The 23184-nt window shown below is 38.9% G+C and overlaps 1 protein-coding gene across 1 annotated transcript in view; it reads left to right on the plus strand.

Moving 5' to 3' along the window:
* The first annotated feature begins 9378 nt into the window (after positions 1-9378).
* The window catches only part of LOC115137027 (contactin-3-like), a 50564-nt gene continuing 36758 nt past the window's right edge, over positions 9379-23184 (plus strand). Inside the window, exons 1-2 of the mRNA XM_029673020.2 lie at positions 9379-9491; positions 18585-18720. Of these exons, the coding sequence (XP_029528880.1) occupies positions 9437-9491; positions 18585-18720 (191 nt within the window). The 5' untranslated portion in view covers positions 9379-9436. The remainder of the gene's footprint in view (positions 9492-18584; positions 18721-23184) is intronic.

Consider the following 23184-nt stretch of genomic DNA (forward strand, 5'->3'; position numbering starts at 1 on the left):
CACCACTTCCAGATCCACATTTTTTTAAAGGCCCATTACATTACTTGTCAGACAATATTATGTACCAGGCATTGTGAATTCAGTTCACAGACTTTGCAAGCATGACACAGGCTCAATGGAAAAACGTCACTAAATATACTGGCTGTGGAACCAGGCTTTCAAAGCTTTGACAATTGAAAACCTTAGAGACGTATCAAATAAAATAAAATGCTTTTTGTCACATGTACCGAATACAACAATTGTAGACCTTACAGTGAAATGCTTATTTACAAGCCCTTAACCAACAATGCAGTTTTAAGAAAAATACCAAAAGAAAATTAAGAAATAAAAGTAACAAATAATTCAAGAGCAGCAGTAAAATAACAATAGCGAGGCTATATACAGGGGGTACCGGTACAGAGTCAATGTGCGGGGGCACTGGTTAGTTGAGGTAATTGAGGTAATATATACATGTAGGTAGAGTTATTAAAGTGACTTATGCATAGATAATAACAGAGAGTAGCAGCAGTGTGAAAGGGGGGGGCAATGCAAATAGTCTGGGTAGTAATTTGCTTAGATGTTCATACCACACATATCGAAGCAAGTCATTCATGTAATGTATAATTTCAAAGGATCTGGAAGTCAAATGGTTACTGAAATGAAAATGTATTGATCTTGACAGTCAATACCCCATAATGTCAAAGTGGAATTATGTTTCAGAATGATAACAAATGAATTATAAATAAAAAGATGAAATGTCTTGAGTCAATAAGTTTTCAACCCCGTTGTTTTGGCAAGCCTAAATAAGTTCAGGAGTAAAAATGTATGTAACAAATCATAATAAGTTGCATGGACTGACTCTGTGTGCAAGGATAGTGTTTAACATGATTTTTTAATGGCTACCTCGTCCAATAATCCAGAGGGCGTGATCAGAGAATTCATGCAATCCGCCTTGAAACTTCCTATAGAGACTGTAAACAAGGTGGCTTTCCACCGAGTACACAGACCTGGAGCTCGGAGCAACAAGACCAAGGCTCCTGACCGATCATCGCAAAATTTGAGCACTACCAACAAAAAGAGATGATCAAAGGCAGGGGATGTGAGCCTAAAGGGACCAAATTGAGTCTCAATTACCAATTTCTAAGGGAGATCAACAAATATCGTAAGAGACTGTATCTGGTACAGAGGCAACAGAGGGAGAAGGGTAAGCGTTTCTTTCCCATTGTGGACAAACTCTTTATAGATGGACAGCTATTCCAAGACAGCTCCATAACACCATGGATGTACTAAAATCTACAGGGACTTACGAGAAAAAAAGTATTGGAACTAAAAATATCTGAACACTATGAAGTGGCTATAAACACACACGTACTCAATTACATGCTCGCTTACACATACGGATTTATACATACACACCTGATCTCGCGCTCTTCTCTCACTCTCTCTTTCTCTCTTTTCTCTTCTCTCCCTCTCTCACCTCTCTCTCCATTGTCAAACTGTTTGTGTATAATTTCATATGATTCTTGTTTGTCTCTTTTTTTATGTATGCGTCTACATGTTTATAAACTCAGCAAAAAAATAAATGTCCTCTCACTGTCAACTGCATTTGTTTTCAGCAAACTTAACGTGTAAATATTTGTATGAACATAACAAGATTCAACAACTGAGACATAAACTGAACAAGTTCCACAGACATGTGACTAACAGAAATGGAATAATGTGTCTCTGAACAAAGGGGGGAGTCAAAATCAAAGTAACAGTCAGTATCTGGTGTGGCCACCAGCTGCATTAAGTATTGCAGTGCATCTCCTCCTCATGGCCTGCACCAGATTTGCCAGTTATTGCTGTGAGATGTTACCCCACTCTTCCACCAAGGCACCTGCAAGTTCCCAGACATTTCTGGAGGGAATGGCCCTAGCACTCACCCTCCAATCCGACAGGTCCCAGACGTGCTCAATGGGATTGAGATCCAGGCTCTTTGCTGGCCATGGCAGAACACTGACATTCCTGTCTTGCAGGAAATCACACACAGAACGAGCAGTATAGCTGGTTGCATTTTCATGCTGGAGGGTCATGTCAGGATGAGCCTGCAGGAAGGGTACCACGAGGGAGGAGGATGTCTTCCCTATAACGCACAGCGTTGTGATTGCCTGCAATGACAGCAAACTCAGTCCGATGATGCTGTGACTCACCGCCCCAGATCATGACGGACCCTCCACCTCCAAATCGATCCCGCTCCAGAGTACAGGCCTCGGTGTAACGTTCATTCCTTCGACGATAAACGCGAATCCCGACCATCACCCCTGGTGAGACAAAACCGTGACTCGTCAGTGAAGAGAACTTTTTGCTAGTCAGGTCTGGTCCAGAGACAGTGGGTTAGTGCCCATAGGCGACGTTGTTGCTGGTGATGTCTGGTGAGGACCTGACTTACAAGCCCTCTTGAATTCTAAATATCAGACATTTGAAAGCTCTAATATTTACCCTCATAATACCTCTGATGGCAGTAACTTTACAAGCACTAATTATGGTCAATTTAGACTGAGAATAGTATCTAGTTATGGTAAGGGCTGAAATAAGAATAGCCAGTTAGAATTGTAACGGTTTAACAGATTATGAAAGAAGATCAGTCTTTATGTGGCTAAAAGGAATATAACATATAATGTTTACAGGAAACTCTACATCCTTAGATGAAGTTGCGTGGAAAAAGGAATGGGGTGGTGAAATAATTTTCCGTCATGGACAAAGGAACTCAAAAGGTGTGATATTAATTAGTCAGGAATGATTCGCAAGTAAGGTGGATCATTTTGGATATGAACGTGGTCGAAAAAGAGTTTTGGCTCATTAATCTATATGGTCCAAATCAGGATGATCCATACTTCTTCGAAAATATTTATAACAATTTATTGAATTTACAGGCAACAGATTATCAAATCATTATGATAGGAGACTATAACACAGTGTTAAGTACCTCAATTGACCGTAAAGGAAATCACTCTTCAAACTATCATCACCATGCCCTTAAGGAAATCACAAATATTATGGACACATTAGAAATTGTGGATATTTGGAGACTAAAAAACCCAGACCTAGTGAGATATACATGGAGGACACTTAATCAAGCTAGTCATCTTGACTACTTTCTTGTCTCTTTCTCTCTTGCATCAAAGGTTCAAAAAGTTTTAATAGGAGACAGAATGCGATCGGATCATAATCTAATGGGCCTTCACATAACTAATAAATAAGAAATGTAATCAAAGTTTACTGGAGGACAACTTATTTTTAACTAAGACAAAATAATTTATAACTGAATTTTTCCAGTATAAAATAGGTTCTGCAAATCCACTCATTGTTTGGGATACCTTTAAATGTACCTTCAGAGGTCATTCAATATCCATCAATAATAAAAAAGCAGTTTCTGGCTAAAGAGACAAGACTAACAAGGAAAATACATGAACTAATAGTACAGGTAGATAGCAATAAAAACGATCCTACGGAGATACAAAATAAGTTTGAGGAAAAAGAACTTGAGGAACTTATTCAAGAACGATCTAATGTAATCTATTGCAAAAATAAAGCAAACTGGATGGAATATGGAGAAAAAGGCAAAAAAAATATTTCTGAATCTCCAATACAGGAACACTAACAAAATTCATTTGCAGAAACTCGTTACTGAAAACGGAGTCATTTATGATTCTCTGAATTATATTTTAAAAGAGGAAGCTAAATATTTTAGGCAGGTATATCAAGCCTTTTTGATATACTAAAAGCTCTATTGTTAGATTGTTTTAACTACTCCTATAGAAATGGTAGTCTGTCGGGTACTCAGCAGGAAGGTCTGATTTCACTATTATTAAAACAAGACCCAGATGGCAAATATAAAGATCCAGTCTATCTAAAAAACACTGGAGGCCCCTTACACTTCAATGTTGTGAGGCAAAAGTATCTGCAAAATGCGTAACACTCAGAATTAAAAGGGTTTTACCAGGTATTGTTCATCCTGATCAGACAGATTTTTTTACATGGACGATTCATTAGATATAATATATGACAACTACTAGAAATAATTGAACATCATGAAACATCTAAGAAGCCAGGCCTGGTATTTATAGCGGATTTTGAAAAGGCATTTGATGAAGTAAGACTGGATTTTATTTATAAATGCCTGCGTTTTTTTCAATTTCGGTGATTCTCTTATAAAATGGGTAAAAAATAATGTATAGCAACCCCAGGTGAAAAATTGTAAATAAAGGTTACTACTAAAGTTTTCAATTGTCAAGAGGAGTTAAGCAAGGGTGTCTGCTGTCACCATATCAATTTGTTATGGCCATTGAAATGCAAACTATTAAAATCAGATCCAATAACAATATTAGAGGATTAGAAATCCAAGGCTTAAAAACAAAGGTGTCCATGTATGCCGATGACACAAGTTTTATATTAAGTCCACAAGCTAGATCCCTGCAATGTCTCGTTTAAGATCTAGATAACACTTCTGTACTTTCTGGAGAAAAAAAACATCATTATGATAAGTGTACAATATTACATATTGGATCTTTAAAAAATACAACTTTTACATTACCCTGCAGTGTACCTTTAAAATGGGCTGATGGTGAAGTAGACATACTTGGTATTCATATCACAAAATATATAAATAAGCTCTCCACAATTAATTTCAATAGAAAACTCCTGCAACCATGGAGAGGTAAATAACTGTCTATTTATGGAAAAATTGCCCTTATTCACCCCATAGTCATATCTCAGTTTACTCACTTACTTATGGTGCTGCCTACTTCTGATGATTCATTTTCCAAATTATATGAGCTAAAAATATTTAGCTTTATCTGGGATGCTAAACCAGACAAAATATAGCGTGCCTATCTAAACCCTTTTTCAGGACCCTGTCTTTCAAAGATATTTTCGTAAAAATCCAAATAACTTCACAGATCTTAATTGTAATGGGTTTAAACACTGTTTCCCATGCTTGTCAATGAATCATAAACAATTAATGAACATGCACTTGTGGAACAGTCATTAAGACACTAACAGCTTACAGACGGTAGGGAATTAAGGTCACAGTTCTGAAAACTTAGGACACTAAATAGGCCTTTCTACTGACTCTGAAAAACACCAAAATGAAGATGCCCAGAGTCCCTGCTCATCTGCCTGAACGTGCCTTAGGCATGCTGCAAGGAGGCATGAGGACTGCAGATGTGGCCAGGGCAATAAATTGCAATGTCCGTACTGTGAGAAGCCTAAGACAGCGCTACAGGGAGACATGCCAGACAGCTGATCGTCCTCACAGTGGCAGACCATGTGTAACAACACCTGCACAGGATTGGTACATCCGAACATCACATCTGCAGGACAGGTACAGGATGGCAACAACAATTGCCGGAGTTACACCAGGAATGCACAATCCCTCCATCAGTGCTCAGATTGTCCGCAATAGGCTGAGAGAGGCTGGACTGAGGGCTTGTAGGCCTGTTGTAAGGTAGGTCCTCACCAGACATCACTGGCAACAACGGTTGTGATTTCCTGCAAGACAGGAATGTCAGTGTTCTGCCATGGCCAGCGAAGAGCCCGGTTCTCAATCCCATTGAGCACGTCTGGGACCTGTTGGATCGGAGGGTGCGGGTTAGGGCCATTCCCCCCAGAAATGTCTGGGAACTTGCAGGTGGCTTGGTGGAAGAGAGGGGTAACATCTCACAGCAATAACTGGCAAATCTGGTGCCGTCCATGAGGAGGAGATGCACTGCAGTACTTAATGCAGCTGGTGGCCACACCAGATACTGACTGTTACTTTTGATTTTGACTCCCCCCTTTGTTTAGGGACACATTATTCAATTTCTGTTAGTCATATGTCTGTGAACATGTTCAGTTTATGTCTCAGTTGTTGAATCTTGTTATGTTCATACAAATATTTACACATGTTAAGTTTGCTGAAAATAAACAGAGTTGACAGTGAGAAGACGTTTCTTTTTTTGCTGAGTTTATATAATGAATATGACTTGCGTGGGTTGAGATTATTAAATATAAAAGCACTAAACCTCTCTCTAATAGCTTCACTTATTCAAAAGTTTACTTGATCCCTAAATGGTTCTCAAGTAGATTGCTAAGAAAAGCTCATCCTTTGTTTAAAATTGGCCTTTTTGCCTTTGTGTAGATTGTCATGTTTCATTTTCGATTAATGGAGAATGATAGTTTGAATAAAGTATCTTTCATTTTCAAACAACCATTGCAGAGCTGGCTACAATTTCACATTCATCCCCCTGAAAAGATAGAACAAATATTATGGATGAACTCAAATGTTCTGGTTGATAAAATACCTTTATTTATGGGAAATATGTTTGAAAATGTACATATATACACACAGTCTCATTCAAATACATGCATACATGGGCACACATGGAATAGTGCCAGACATGCACTCAAACATATACAGTTGGCATTGCTGTTATGATTTTAGTTGTCCTTGATGTCCTTTGTGTTTTTGTTGTTTTTGTTGTTTTTGTTGTTTTTTGCGTTGTTTGCTGTTTTTCGTTTGTCTTTTAATTTTTTCTCTTTAGTTCAATTTCTTGGTTGTTGGTGCATTTGGGGTTCTTGGGGGTGGGGAATGGAATTGTATATATTTTTTCTTCTTGCAAGTCAAATCAGAATTTGATAAAAAATAAGGCCTAACTTGTTTGCCCATGTCATGTAGCCCTACGTGGCAGTGTGGAAATGATCTCGAATGAGTGCAGGACATGCAGAAATTGATGAAAATACATATTATAATATTTTGTTAAATTTGAATTGAATGGTATAAAACAATCAGAATGGAGAAATACTCATTGAAATCACTTAGACTGTATGTGTTGCACCCTAGGGTCACACACTACTTATGAAGCAAATGTATTACTTGTATTATTAAAAAAACATTAAATACCGTAATATACTGTCACAGCATCCATTCCAAATAAAAATACAGGGATATGATATTTGGTCCATATCGCCCAGCGCTATATGTACCCCACAAATACAATATCCTAGAGGAAAACCTGGTTCAGTCTGTTTTCCACCAGACACTGGGAGACAAATCCACCTTTTAGCAGGACAACCTAAAACAGAAGGCCAAATCTACACTGGAGTTGCTTACCAAGAAGACAGTGAATATTCCTGAGTGGTCGAGTTACAATTGTGATTTAAATCTACATGAAAATCTACAACAAGACCTGAAAATGGTTGTCTAGCAATGATCAACAACCAATTTGACAGAGGTTGAAGAATGTTGAAAAGAATAATGGGCAAATATTGCACGATCCAGGTGTGGAAAGCTCTTAGAGACTTACCCAGAAAGACTCACAGCTGTGTTCACTTCCAAAGGTGCTTCTACAAAGTATTGACTCAGGGGTGTGAATATATATTTCTGTATTTCATTTTTCAATGCATTTGCAAACACTTCTAAAATCATTTTTTCACTTTGTCATTATGGGATATTGTGTGTAGATGGGTGAGAACCCATTGAATCAATTTTGAATTCAAGCTGTAACACAACAAAATGTGCAATAAGTCAAGGGGTATGAATACTTTCTGAAGGCACTCTAAGCTTTTCTCATTGTATGGGCGTTGTGCTGCACATTAGGCTATATATTAGTATACTGCTGAATGTATTTAGGTTGTCTGCCAGTTCCTATTAATAGGAAAGTAGCTTTTGAGGTCAATTATTTCCAACCCGCCTCTTTCCTCCGATGTAGCAGATTTGTGCTTGTTGCTCAGGTTGACAGGAAATTTACTATGATGGTTTGGTAATGAAAAAACAAGCTCACTTAGCAATTATTTGTGTCACTATTCCATAACAATGTCCAAGATAAAGTTCCATAGAATAGGTACTGTTGGGAACCTGTGAGTCATTGCAGCTGAATAATATTCAAACTTCTTCCATGTTTGATATGTAGTATCTTCTTAAGAGTTTGTCTGGACCAGGTTTTATGGTGAACATTTGACATTGTCACAGATGATGGAATAGTGATCACTGGCTTTCCATCTATACCTGGTATTGAAATGTGTACAACTGAGCAAGAGTGTCTAGTTTGAGAAACAGACGCCTCACAAGTCCTCAACTGGCAGCTTCATTAAATAGCAACTGCAAAACACCAGTCTCCATGTCAACAGTGATGAGGCTACTCCGGGATGCTGACCTTCTAGGTAGAGTTGAAGAAAAAAGCCATATCTCAGACTGGCCAATAAAAAGAAAAGATTAAGTTGTGCAAAAGAACACAGACACTGGACAGAGGAACTCTGCCTAGAAGTCCATCATCCCGGAGTCGCCTCTTCACTGTTGACCTTGAGACTGGTGTTTTGCGGGTACTATTTAATAAAGCTGTCAGTTGAGGACTTGTGAGGCACTTGTTTCTCAAACTAGACACTCTAATGTACTTGTCCTCTTGCTCAGTTGCGCACCGGGGCCTCCCACTCCTCTTTCTATTCTGGTTAGGGACAGTTTGCTCTGTTCTGTGAAGAGAGTAGTACACAGAGTTGTATGAGATCTTCAGTTTCTTGGCAATTTCTCTCTTGGAATAGCCTTCATTTGTCAGAACAAGAATAGACTGACGAGTTTCAGAAGAAAGTTCTTTGTTTCTGGCCATTTTGAGCCTGTATTCGAACCCACAAATGCTGATGCTACAGATACTCAATTAATCTAAAGAAGGCCAGTTGTATTACTTCTTTAATCAGGACAACAGTTTTCAGCTGTGCTAACATAATTGCAAAAGGGTTTTCTAATGATCAATTAGCCTTTTAAAATTATCAACTTGGATTAGCTAACTTAACGTGTCATTGGAGTGATGGTTGCTGTTAATGGGCCTCTGTACGTTTATGTAGATATTCCATTAAAAATCAACCGGTTCCAGCTACAATAGTAATTTACAGTATTAACAATGTCTACACTGTATTTCTGATCAAACTGTTATTTTAATGGACATAAAACAAGGACATTTCTAAGTGACTCCAAACTTTTGAACAGTTAGTGTATATATATATTTTTTTTAATGCACTCTGTGTCCTTATTTACCCCCAATGTGTCAACAGCTGTATTTCCCATTACATTTAGGCGTCATGCAGTCATCAAAAGGCATACAGTATAATTAATAAAATAATTAATCAACCGTTTCCTAATGTCTGAAATCATATGCATGTGTTGTCTCGTGAGTGGATTTCATTTACATTGCTTTCAGAGTTTAATTTTTTAAATTTTTACTTCAAGCCTTCTAAAAACTGTGAAAGAACATGAATAGTGAAGCTTTTGTAATACTGTAATCATGTATTGATGATGTTGAATGCTTGTAATATTTGGCTCAAAATATCTTATTTTACTTATTTGTTTAATTACTTTCCCCTCAGATCAAAGATTCTCGTATTCAGGGGAGAACATTCCATTCACAAGCAATTGGATGAGAGTCTTATTTGCCCTTGGCAACGGAAGATGATGTTACTATGGAAACAACTTGTGCTGCTATCAATCATTGGTTGCCTTGCAGGTAAGATGTTTTACTACACAATTTTATTCAAGAAGAGGTATTTACTATTATAATTCTACAAGCTCCAATATGATTTTTCATTCGAAGGATGATTTATGTTTACATTAACATTGTGCAAGTAACAATGTTACTAGGCCTAATTGCTCTCTTTGTTACAAACGAGAAACTGCTCAGCAAACCAAAATTGGTTCTGTGAAAGTTCCCAGAACATTTGTTAGGTCGTGGCAAAAGTTCTCATAACTGTCCAGTTGTGGTGATGATTGTAGAATGTTTGTATAAAATCAAATTAAATTGCATTTGTCGCACGCCGAATACAACAGGTGTAGACCTTACGGTGAAATGCTTGCTCACAAGCCCTTAACCAACAATGCAGTTCAAGAAATAGAGTTAAGAAAGTATTTGCTAAATAAACTAAAGTAAAAAATAGTAACACAATAAAATAACAAGAAAAAGGCTACATACAGGGGGTACTGGTACCGAGTCAATGTGCGGGGGTACAGGTTAGTCGAGGTAATATGTACATGTAGGTAGGTGTAAAGTGACTAGGCATAGATAATAAACAGTGAGTAGCAGCAGAGGTCAATGTAAATAGTCTGGGTGTCCATTTGATTAATTGTTCAGCAGTCTTAGGTTTGGGGGTAGAAGCGGCTAAGGAGCCTTTTGGACCTATAAAACATTTGCCTGGTGTTGCAAGAACGTTACTAAAACACATTTCATCTGTTCTTTAAAGTTTCCCAGAATGTTTCATTAGGTTGTGCGTAAAGTCTGGTGAGAACAATGTAGGGACATCACAAAAGATGTTCCCAAAACACAAAAACGGTCCAGTTGCGTGGATGATTGTACAATGTTTTGTTAGTGTACAAAAACATTCAACTGATGTTAAAAGAATGTTCCCAGAACACAGATTATATGTTCTTTTAAAGGTTCCCAGAATGTCTAATTAGGTTGTGGGAACAGTCTGGTGGGAAAATTGTGAGAACATCACATAATATATGTTCCCAAAACACAAAAACTGTCCAGTTGCATGCCAGCTAGTATTGCAATGGAACTTTTAGAACCAACGACTGGGTCGCGTCCATAGATGTAGAACAAAAAGACAGAACGACTAGGTCGCTTCTCTGGCAACCGAACAGAAAGAACGAGTGACCAGCCAGCTTGTGTTGCAACCCTAGATTTGTGTCGGGACTATATCTTGTGGAAGGATGAAATAGTATGAATAAATATGTTAGTAACCCATTGTATAAAAGTGATCATATTTTAGGGTGCAAAACATTCACCTGATATTACAAAAACGTTCCCAGAACACATTTCGTATGTTCTTTAACTGCTCACAGAATGTTTCATTAGGTTGTGGTAACATTGTGGGGCGATAACAACAGATTTGTTCCCAAAACACAAAAACTGTCTGGTTGTGCTGACATTCAGATAATGTTTGTATCAGGGTGCAGGAAACATTCCTTTAATGTTGCAAAAATGTTGACAGAACAGCCTTCCTGAGTTCTTTAAAGGTTCCCAGAACATGTAATTAGGTTGTGGGGAAAGTGTGGGTACATTACAAGACAGAGGTTTCCAAAACACAAAATATGCTCAGTTGTGATGACACTCATACAATGTTTAAGTTACGTTGTACAGGAACATTTTGTAAGAATTCAATAAGACTATTTTTATGATGTTCATAACATGTTTGTTTTAGGTTTAGCTTAATATTCCAGGGCCTCCCGAGTGGCACAGCGGGTCTAAGGCACTGCTACGCAGTGCTAGCTACATCACTCCAGATCCTGGTTTGATCCCAGGCTGTGTCGCAGCCAGCTACGACTGGGAGACCCTTGAGGCTGCGCACAATTGGCCCAGTGTCTTCCGGGTTAAGGGAGGGTTTGGCCAGCCGGGTTGTCCATGTCCCTTCGCGCTCTAGCGTCTCCTGTGGCAGGCTGTGCGCAATGCACGCTGACACGGTCGCCAGGTGTACGTTGTTTCCTCCTACACATTGGTGCGGTTGGCTTCCGGGTTAAGCGAGCATTATGTCAAGAAGCACTGCAGCTTGGTGGGGTCGTATTTCGGAGGACGCGTGGCTTTCGACCTTCACCTCTTCCGAGTCCGTACGGGAGATGCAGCTATCTGACGAGACTGTAACTACCAATTGGATATCATGAAATTGGGGAGGGGACGTAATATTCCATTGATATTCACGCAATATACACAGAATATTACAAGTACACTTAGAAAATGTTACGTTTAAGTTTTACCTAATATTACCACAACATTCTCAGTATGCAAATGAAAGAATAAAAAAGCAGATTGGAATACATCCCCATTATGTTTCTCTACAGATTTAATGGTAATTTGCATTTGAAGACTATATTGTAGAGACACATGGCATTTTAATTTAATTCATAGGACATTTGAACAGCATTTAATCATCCAAACACAACCATATTTTTTACACTTCATATGTTGACAATATATAGCCATGGCAGTATGGTCACACAGGAGTTTCATGTTTCCTTTTCTGCTTTCATAGATATAACTAACCCAGTGGAATACTGGTAACTTGGTTATTCACCATCATACTCTTTATATGCTGCGTACCCTTAGGCCCATATATAGACTATGAGTACTGATCTAGGTTCACTTTTGCTTTTCAGATCATGAAAAATAAGACAGGAGGGCCATATCAAGAACTTCAAAATAGGAATTATATTGGGTGCGTTTTTTAAAAGTTGAACAGTCCATTTTTACACAATGTTTTTTATATATTTTTTTACAGGTAGTCTAAATTCTACATGTCTTTCTAGATTTATAAATCTGGATGAAATAAAGACATCCTCTCTTTTAGTAGAGTATACCTGAGCCTTAATTTCACATTTTCTTTTGTCCCCACAACGATCTCACAAAACTGCTCCCACAAACTAATGAAGCATTCTGGGAACCTTTAAAGAACAGATTAAATGTTTTTTTAGGAACGTTCTTACAACATCAGACAAATCTTTTATATACAGGTATGTTATGAGAACATTTGCTGTGAGCTAACGAATGTTCCGGGAACTTTCACAGAACCATTTTTGGTTTGCTGGGAAAACATTACTGGTACATTGTGTTATTACATTACCTGGAAACCTAATGAGAACTTTGGGGTAATGTTCTGTGGTTGTTGTTACAGATGTTCTGCACAACAGTTTAATGAATGTTAGGAGAACATTCCAAGGATGTTTAATTAAAAAAATATATATATTAATTCAAATATTTGGTTCTGAAAAACATTCTCTTAATGTTGTCATCCTAGTGTTAGATACAACCCTAACTATAACTTAATGAGAATCTTAGCTAATGTTCTGGGAATGTTCCCAGTTTGCTGGGTGGTATACCTTTTAGGCAACAGTACTGCAATACCTCTCAATAGAGCACTAGTTTGAAGTCGACAGTATTACACTGATGTGTGTGCGCTATGTTGTCTCTTTTGTCTCATATGGAAATGTAGGAAATCTAATGCTTACAGTATTCCCTACATCATTTTGAAGTGCTTTGGATATTCTCTAGATTCTGCTTGACGTTATGAACTGAAATGAACCATACTGTGCACTGACTACACAATTCTACAGAATCTGTATTGCATTACATTGCATTAGCCTAGATCTAATCTTCTCTTTTGCTGTTGATAAGAAAGTGATAGAGACACCCACACAGTATTTGCAAGCAACCGTATTATATTTCATAGTGACAAGGTTAAATTGATTAAAATGCAGTTTTTCATATACGGTAGGCTACTGTTGCCCTTCAGCCATCCCTTGAGCAGCCTACTGCATTTGCACCTCCAGGGACATCTGCGATTCCATTCCTATTCCTGTGTATGACATGTCAGAGATCATTATCAGGATCCTTGGGATGGAACTGCGCCTGCATTTTAGAACAAACCTCTTGCTACACTGGCTCGTTATGCCCTTGTGGTCACCTGGGATTGGGACAGAAATCCATTCTCTCTCTCTCTCTCTCTCTCTCTCTCTCTCGCTCTCTCTCTCTCTCTCTCTCTCTCTCTCTCTCTCTCTCTCTCTCTCTCTCGTAAGACAACCACAGCAAAGTAGACTTTGAATGTACATATAATGCAGTATTCAATAGCTGTATGCTTTAAGGGGCTCAACAAGTATTCAAAACCGTTTGAACAGTCCATGGAGATTTATTCTATGTGTTAGTGCTATCTTACTGTTGAGGAATTTGTTTTCTCTATTTCTGACACACTGTCAAGTTGGAATGTTTTTACCTTTTATTTTCACTACGAACGTGATTTCAGAAATCATGTCAAATTATTGCCTGACAGATTGTGGTGAGATGTATGTACATCGATGTGCATACAGTATGTACAAAGACATAAAACCATAGTTTGTGGAATCCACAGCCTACTGGATTGGAAGATGGCAGATAGCAGGTTAACACTTTCTTAATGACCTTTCTTTATTAAATACATCTAAAACCATGTTTGAACAAAACCCTTATAAAATATCATGATTTAAGAGGATTGAAATTTGTTTCAAAGTTTGGCAACTTTGTATAATACTATACATTAATATTAGTGGATCGTTGCAGTAATGTTTTAAGAACTACTTCCATTATTGTTAAAGTATGTTTTTAGAACATTATTGGAACGTCATGTCATAACATTACAATATAACTTTATAAGAGTCTCACAGAAATGTTTGTTGTTTGTTGCTATACACTATATATACAAAAGTATGTGGACACCCCTTCAAATTAGTGGATTTAGCTTTTCCAGCCACACCTGTTGCTGACAGGTGCATAAAATCAAGCACACAGCCATGCAATCTCCAAAGACAAACATTGGCAGTAGAATGGCCTTACTGTCTTCAGTAACTTTCAATGTGGCACCATCATAGGATGCTACCTTTCCAACAAGTTAGTTCATGAAATTTCTGCCCTGCTAGAGCTTCCACGGTCGACTGTAAGTGCTGTTATTATGAAGTGGAAACATCTAGGAGCAATAACAGCTCAGCCACGAAGCGGTAGACCACACAAGCTCACAGAACAGGCCCGCCAGGTACTGTAGCACGTAAAAATCATCTGTCGGTTGCAACACTCACTACCGAGTTCCAAACTCCCTCTGGAAGCAGCGTCAGCACAATAACTGTTTGTCGGGAGCTTCATGAAATGGGTTTCCATGGCCGAGCAGCCGCACAAAAGCTTAAGATCACCATGTGCAATGTCGGCTGGAGGGGTGTAAAGCTCGCCACAGTTGGAAAAGCATTCTCTGGAGTGATGAAACACGCTTTACCATCGGTTCGAGCTAGGCCCCTTAGTTTCAGTGAAGGGAAATCGTAACGCTACAGCAATGACATTCTAGACGATTCTGTGCTTCCAACTTTGTGGCAACAGTTTGGGGAAGGCTCTTTCCTGTTTCAGCATGACAATGCCCCCGTGGACAAAGCGAGATCCATACAGAAATGGTTTGTTGAGATTGTTGGGGAAGAACTTGACTGGCCTGCACAGAGCCCTGACCTCAACCCCGTTGAACACATTTGGGATGAATTGGAAAACCGACTGAGAGCCAAGCCTAATCGTTCATCATCAGCACCCGACAACATTAATTCTCTTGTGGCAGCATGTCACCGCAGCAATGATCCAAAATCTAGTGGAAAGCCTTTTCAGAAGAGTGGCCAGAAGAGTGGAGGCTGTTATAGCAGCAAAGGGGAGACCAACTCATGCCCATGATTTTGGAATAAGATGTTCGACGAGCAGGTGTTCACATACGTTGGTCATGTAGTGTAGGTATAAGTGCATTGATATCAACATTAGCTGAATTTGATTTATTTTTACTATTTTCTACATTGTAGAATAATAGTGAAGGCATCAAAACTATGAAACAACACATATGAAATCATGTAGTAACCAAATAACTGTTAAACAAATCAAAATCTATTTTATATTTGAGATTCTTCAAATAGCCCCCCTTTGCCTTGATGACAGCTTTGCACACTCTTGGCATTCTCTCAACCAGCTTTACCTGGAATGCTTTTCCAACAGTCTTGAAGGAGTTCCCACATATGCTGAACACTTGTTGGCTGATTTTCCTGCACTCTGCGGTCCGACTCATCCTAAACCATCTCAATTTGGTTGAGGTCAGGGGATTGTGGAGGCCGGGTCATCTGATGCAGCACTCCATCACTCTCCTTCTTGGTATATTAGGTCATTGTCCTGTTGAAAAACAAATGATAGTCCCACTAAGCCCAAACCAGATGGGATGGCGTATCACTGCAGAATGCTATGGTAGTCATGCTGGTTTAGTGTGCCTTGAATTCCAAATAAATCCCAGACAGTGTCACCAGCAAAGCACCCCCATACCATAACACCTCCTCCTCCATGCTTTACGGTGGGAAATACACATGCGGAGATCATCCGTTCACCCACACCTCATCTCACAAAGACACGGAGGTTGGAACCAAATATTTCCAATTTGGACTCCAGACCAAAAGACACATTTCCATTAGTCTAATGTCCATTGCTCGTGTTTCTTGGCCCTAGCAAGTCTCTTCTTATTATTGGTGTACTTTACTAGTGGTTTCTTTGCAACAATTCGACCATGAAGGATTGCTTCACACAGTCTCCTCTGAACAGTTGATGTTGAGATGTGTCTGTTACTTGAACTATGTGAAGCACTTATTTTGGGCTGCAATTTCTGAGGCTGGTAACACTAATGAACTTATCCCCTGCAGCATTCCTGTGGGGATCCTCATGAGAGCCAGTTTCAGCATAGTGTTTGATGTTTTTTGCGACTGCACTTGAAGAAACGTAAAATGTTATTACATTTTCCAGATTGACTGACCTTCATGTCTTAAAGTAATGATGGACTGTCGTTTCTCTTTGCTTATTTGAGCTGTTCTTGACATAATATGGACGTGGTATTTTACCAAAAAGGGCTATCTTCAGTATACCTCCCCTACCTTGTCACAACACAACTGATTGATTAAAATGCATTGAGAAGGAAATACATTCCACAAATGAACTTTTATCAAGGCACACCTGCTAATTGAAATGCATTACAGGTGACTACCTCATGAAGCTAGTTGAGAGAATGCTAAGAGTGTGCAAAGCTGTCATCATGGCAAAGGGTGGCAATTTAAAGAATCTCAAATATAAAACATATTTTGATTTTATAAACACTTTTTTGGTTACTACATGATTCCATATCTGTTATTTCATAGTTTTGTTATCTTCACTATTATTCTACAATGTGGAAAATAGTACAAATAAAGCAGAACTTTAATGAATAGGTGTTCTAAAACTTTTGACTGGTAGTGCATATGAGAGTTATGCAGAAATGTTCCCTGCATGTTGTTTTGAATGATGTCTCCATGAACATTAAAAGAACGTTCCTGTACTGTTTTCTCAGAACCAATTTAATTGAATCCAGACATATTTGCTGAAATATGTTGAGGGAATATTTTTGGAACATCGTTATGTCATAACGTCACACTGGAACTTTATTAGACCATTGTAGGAATATTCCCTGCTTGTTTTTATGAGTGTTTTGAATATAACATACATATCCATCAACATTAGCAGAATGTTCCTGTAATGTTTCCTCCTAGTAATGTTTCCTCCTACTTCAATTGACCCGTCGCTAAGTCCCACCCATAAGTTTTGGCAACCAATCTCAGTGCTCCAATGGATAGCAATTGACAAGCTCTGACAAGCTCATGTTTAAATCGTCTGAAGGCAAATGAGGGCTATGGCAAAAACTGAGAGTTTTCTTTTAAAAAATACATGTTTAAATGGATGAATAATTGAACAATGCACCGGGAGTAATTATTAATGTGATTCCTGAGATGCATTATTTTTTTTTTGATTCCGAAATTATACTTTTGTTACATTGTTTGCCAGCTCAGCTGGTTAGCTATCTCTCAGTCTCCGACCACCAAATGTAGCTAGCTAGCCACTTATTATAGTTTGTTTTCTCAAAATGTATGTTAGCTAGCTAAGTTAGGAATGTTATTAATTCAACTCCCATCTGCTGTTGACATCAGGATACGGTTTTTGTGCAATAGTTCCAAAAGTGGTTATAGCTTTGACTGCATGCTAACAATGAATTCAGAGACATTCAATGGCTAGCTACACTACAAACATAATTTGACCAGGTTCCCATGAAGCAATTGTAATGACAGTCCACCACAACATACCCAAGAGTTTCCTGATTTAGCAAAGGGTGATTGATCTGTGTTCAATTTCATTTTTTATTAGAAACAGTTTCATTGGTCTCAAAAGAAGAAAAAAAACACAGTTTGAGGTTATTGTGAGGGGATTTCGCCAATGGTTGAATGGGGAATTGGTCTTCCTGGAAAAATGTTGTCCAGGTTTGCAACAGCAACCAAGGGGGGCTGGGCATAGCAAAGGGTCAATTGATTTTGTTGCGGCAGTATGTTCTAAGAACATTGCTGTAACATTGTGTTATTACCTTAACCTTAAGAGAATGTTCTGTGGTAGTTTTTACAGATTTTGTGAACAATATTTTTGTGAATGTTAGCAGAACATTCCAATGATATTTTCATTTCCAAAATGTTTGGATTTTTTTTTTTTTTGGTGATCAAAAATGTTGTCTCAAATCCTAACAAGAACTTAATAGGTATATGTTAGCTAATGTCCTGTGAATGTTCCTGGTTTGCTGGATTCACACAGGTGCAATCATGTGACTAACGTTTCAACGTCACCAAGATTTTTGCAGTGCTCAGATTTGTGCCAACATTGAATAGTAAGGCCAACATTTAAGTTTTTCATGGATTAGCTATTATAATTATTTGGGTTAGTAGCACACTATTTAATCAAATAATGGTTTCCTTATGTCTATTCCAAATCAAATATTTGAATGGCCCTGTCTCAGTCGTACCGTGTATTACCATGTTGCAATCATAGACATGATTTTAAAAAATGCTAAATTGTCACTAGTTTTTGTCAGGATTCACAAGTTTTCACTGTCTACCTGTTTCTTCAGACTAATTTATTAATTCTGTGTTAGATGACTGAAATGTCACACATTGACAAATGTCAATTGTTAAAGGCCTGAGTATTACAGCCTGTGTTGCTTTTGTTCTCCAGCTCATGCACAAGATGTCCTGTTCCAAGGGCCAAGATGGAGGACAGAGCCCAGTGACCTCATTCTCCCCATCAACTTCCCTGACCAGGAAGCTACCATTAGATGTGAGGCAGAGGGGAACCCCACCCCACAGTACAGGTAAATGATTCCACCAATCTACACTATAATTCCACAATTCAGTGTGGAACTGCCATTAGCTACCATTTAACATGGATGTTTAACCAAATATTCAGTCGCTCTCTCTCAAGGCAATCAAACAGGATACTGAGAGCATTGATTGGTATTGATTTGGTGGAGAGCGATACACATTGGGCTTACCATAGTAGCAGTAGAGATACTGTAACATCCAAGAAACAAGATTCACCTTTCACTGCAGTTGGCTAAATCAAGGTTACATATAGTGTTTCTTGGTAGTCTTAAACAAATCTACTTTGAAACAAAAGTACACACCTCACAGGGTATGGGCCTAAAAAAAGAAGACACCTGTTCCATGTCAGATATGGAGTTAAAATGTATTCCATTTTGAGTTTGCATCCCAATATTACACTTTATATACATTACAGAATACTGAAATATAACAAACCGTTTGACATAGAAACACCAGATTTTCTGCGTAAAAAAAAGTGGAATATGTTTATTAATGATTCAATAATGACATATTAATAACATTCCACCCATGAGGACACTGGGTCATTTGACTGCAGAAAAGGGGTACGCAGACATTTAACCAGACAGAGAAACTGATTCATATGGTATGCTCATTCCAAAAAAACTAAAAGCTGTAAACTAATGCAGGCTTTGAGCTATGATTTAGATTTAGATGGGAAGTCAGACAACCATTAGCTTATAAATACTTCAGAGATATGAGTCTAGTTATCTTTATTACAGATTTTTATTTAGGTTGCTCTAGGATTGAAGCTAATGTTTTATAATGTGCTGCACTGCTTAGGAAATCATTAGGAATGTAGGGAGATTTCAGTTACTAATTCTACTCTAGATTCTCTGATATCCCCCCGGTTATTCCCCGGTGGTAAGTCTGCCTGAAAATGGCAGCCCGCGTTGGTTTGGTGGTAGATTGTGTTTCGTAGCTTGGTCAGCATCATGTAAATACACAGCAGGCAGTCGAGAGAGGTAATAACCTTGTGAGTGACATTCCGTTAAATGCTTACATTTCCTCTAATGCGTATGTGCTGAAAACATGGGTCTTAGAGCAGCAGCAGGGGGTATCATTATACTTGTTGTGCAAGCTGAGCGATCCAAGGAGGAGCTGAACCATTACAACTTGCACTAACTCTGAAAAAGAAGCAGAGTGGACGTGTTCTCACCATCAAACTGAACAATTAGGATTGTTCTTTTTTTTTTTTTTTTTTTTTTTTTTTTTACTTAAGTGCACAGGGAAAGCATAGATCGTGGGTTATGATTATGTGTGATAAAATGTGGTCTAGTCATCTGTGCCACAAATTGGAATAACCCTCGAATGCTGTAAGTAGAAGCCTCTTTAGATTTTTACGTGCTGCGCAAAAGTTTCCTACATTAGTAAAGTAACAGTGATATGTTTTCTCTTGATTAATATTGGATGTATTGGAACGGATAACACATTAGTCATCATAAGCAATTCCAAATATTATGATTGTTTTCATGCAGGCTAATAACACTCCAGTTTAAGTGTGTCTAATGAGCTATTTCACACGATTAATGTTATTTGTAAAGTCCAATCCGAGACTAATTAAAGACAATCCAAGCTTTCGTTGTGAAATGGATAGAACCAAGTCGATCAAATTGAAAAGTTGGACTTCAAGCACCCATTTTACGTAAGATAAGTGTATTAAAACCAAATGAAATACAGAGCACATATCTGAGTAGAATTGAAGTGAATCACTTTATTGAAACAAACTCCCATGGCAGGGGATTGACGTTTATGGGAATACTTTTAAAGACACTGCATCGTTTAGTCCTTGGACTCACTGCAAGTAAAGGGATCATTTGTGGATTTATTTGGGTTGCACCAGAGTGTATGTTTGACACTGACTGTTCTTGACTTGTGTCCCCTCCGGCAAGGAGAGGACTTTTGTCTTGATGATTAAAAGTGAAACAGAAATGTTTAGCAATACATTTCCCAAACGCAAAAAAAACTCAGGACCTCAAATGCCCCCAATGAGCTGCCCGCGCTGTCCCTCAGAGCCGCAAAGGGACAATCTTTGATCTCCCGCAGGGAGGCATCAACGAAAATCAGTCAATTTCTAGTGAAATTATACTGGAATCACAAGATTTGTGAGTTTTTTTTCCAAGAGCTTCACTTTTTCCAATTCATGTCAAAGTAACCATCTCATATCACTCAAACAATGCTCTTTAGTACTGTCTTTCTTCTTTATCTTTCATAAGCAGTCCCACACAACTCCACACTTGACATCACTCCACACCACAGCGCATGTTAAAGATATTAGTACTTGATCTGTTACAGTAGGGGTAGTTTTTCTCAATATGGTTGTCACATTTGATTTTCTTCCTTGACAGTGACCCATAATGAACACTACATTGGGCAGTGTGTTCTGAACTTACAGTAATGTACTGTAGAACCAAGGGCATAGTGGCCAAATCAATCATTTATTTGTGATGTTCCCTGCCCTCTAATGTGAAATCTGGGAGATGTTGTCACGTCTCTTAATTTATGTAATAGCGCTCCGAGGACACGTTAGGCAATTTGAGTTTCTCATTTAGTCTGGAAGCTATCACAGCATGGAGCCTGAGGAGAGAACTTTGCATCTCCTGCCCTGACAAAGTCTCAGACTACTGAAATATTAATTCTTCCATTTCAAATACAACCATGTTCAATGATGATATTCAGTAATATCTGTTGAGCTGTTAGTCTTATTCTCTGCCAACCTTCCGGGTTGAGACCAAGGGCCCTCTTTCTCCTGGTCAGCAATGTGTTTTTTTAAGGGCCAATATTAGCTGTGTGTGTTTGTCCTCAGGGGAAAACAGGTGAGGTGCGTGGCTGGAGACAACGCTGAGTGCGGCACCATTCCCTGCCTGTATTTGATGAAGAGGCCTCATGCAACATTGATGTGAACCTCAAGGTCGGACAGAGTTCATCCAGACCATGCCATGAGCAGCCCATGGCCTGGAGGCTGTAACAGGCTAGGACAGCCAGAGCAAATAAGGGAGCCATTAGTCTTTGTTGTTGTTTAGGACCCCTACAGTCTGGTGTGTTAAATTCCCTCCATTCACTCTATAAGGCTCCACTAATGCCATGGCCCCAGAGAAATTGTGCTTTTTCGAAGTGCTGTTTTTCCATTTTTGCGAAGCACTTCAGTTGGAGTCCTCATCTGTGGATGAGTTAAGACCTGAGGGGGCAATGAAAAGGAGATGAGACCACTAGTGTTTAGAATGCAGAAAGATTTCCATGGTGTTGGAGTGCTCATTCAGTTCCTCATTAGTCGTGTGCTGGCAACAGGTTTGAGGGCACAGACTCCTATACAGGTCAGAGCATGCAGTTTGCAACAATCATATACTCTCACAATACAATATAATTGGCGCCAGCTGTCTTATTTCATGTTTTTTGACACCATATTTGAGGTTTTGCTCACAACCTCACAGCTGGTAAGAAGCATTTTATTGACTGTTAGAGAGAAGGATACACATCACTGCATATGACGATGATGGTGATGATGATGGTGATGACTCAAATACAATATGACTAGGCTCCCATGGATAATTATAGTTTGCATAGTTGATAGTAAAGGATCGTTATGTCCGCATGGGCCTTAATTGGTGGCGTGATCATTTATTATGAGGACAATGTGGAATATCAGTTATATTGGTTCAGGTTTAATAACTCCACATCTGCTTATGGGTGAATTTACACCAGCAGCAGCACTGTGGTTTGCCCTCGTTGTTTACTCCTACTCTCATGGAATGGGTGCTATGTATGTGACTGGTATTTGATGCTCTATCACCTAGCCTTCATCCCCAGCGGGGATTCATACCAGGCCTTTTCTGGTGGCTACTTAGTGTTGGCAGGTGAGGGGTGTCTCTGACAGCTTGTCCCACTGTTCAAATGGAGCCGAGGCTTGCTGTTCGAGGTGTTGCGGCTGCTTCTGCTGCTTCTGCTAGATGGGATGGCTGGCTGTGTCGTGCGTAGACACGCTCACACCCAGCAGAGGCAGAGCCCAGCCATCTGCTCCAGGGGTGTCTGATCTGCTCAGCCTGCCTACCGTCCTCTCCCATTAAGTTCAGATATGCTGGGGTGGCTGCGAATACAACCAGCAACCCAACCCCCTCTCCCCCGCTCTCCTTTATTATTTTACACGTCAGATCCTTCGGCTAGGCTGTATACGCAGTGTCACCTCTGCTAGAAAAAAAATCCGGAGGGAAACACTGGTTTGCATACGATAACACAATGGATAATATCAGCCATTTGGAACATGCATAAACAAGATGCTCTTTTAAAGGCAATTGAGATTGAATATGGCATCAAATTGCCTTGTTTGAAATGTTTGTATTTGTGCGCCCAGGAAACATAGGTTTCATCACATAACTTCAAACATTTAAACAATTATTTTGGTATCTGGAATGGTGACAAAATAAGTTTGATTAAGTGAA

This window comes from Oncorhynchus nerka, linkage group LG2, assembly GCF_034236695.1.
Source record: "Oncorhynchus nerka isolate Pitt River linkage group LG2, Oner_Uvic_2.0, whole genome shotgun sequence".
Classification (NCBI taxonomy): domain Eukaryota; kingdom Metazoa; phylum Chordata; class Actinopteri; order Salmoniformes; family Salmonidae; genus Oncorhynchus; species Oncorhynchus nerka.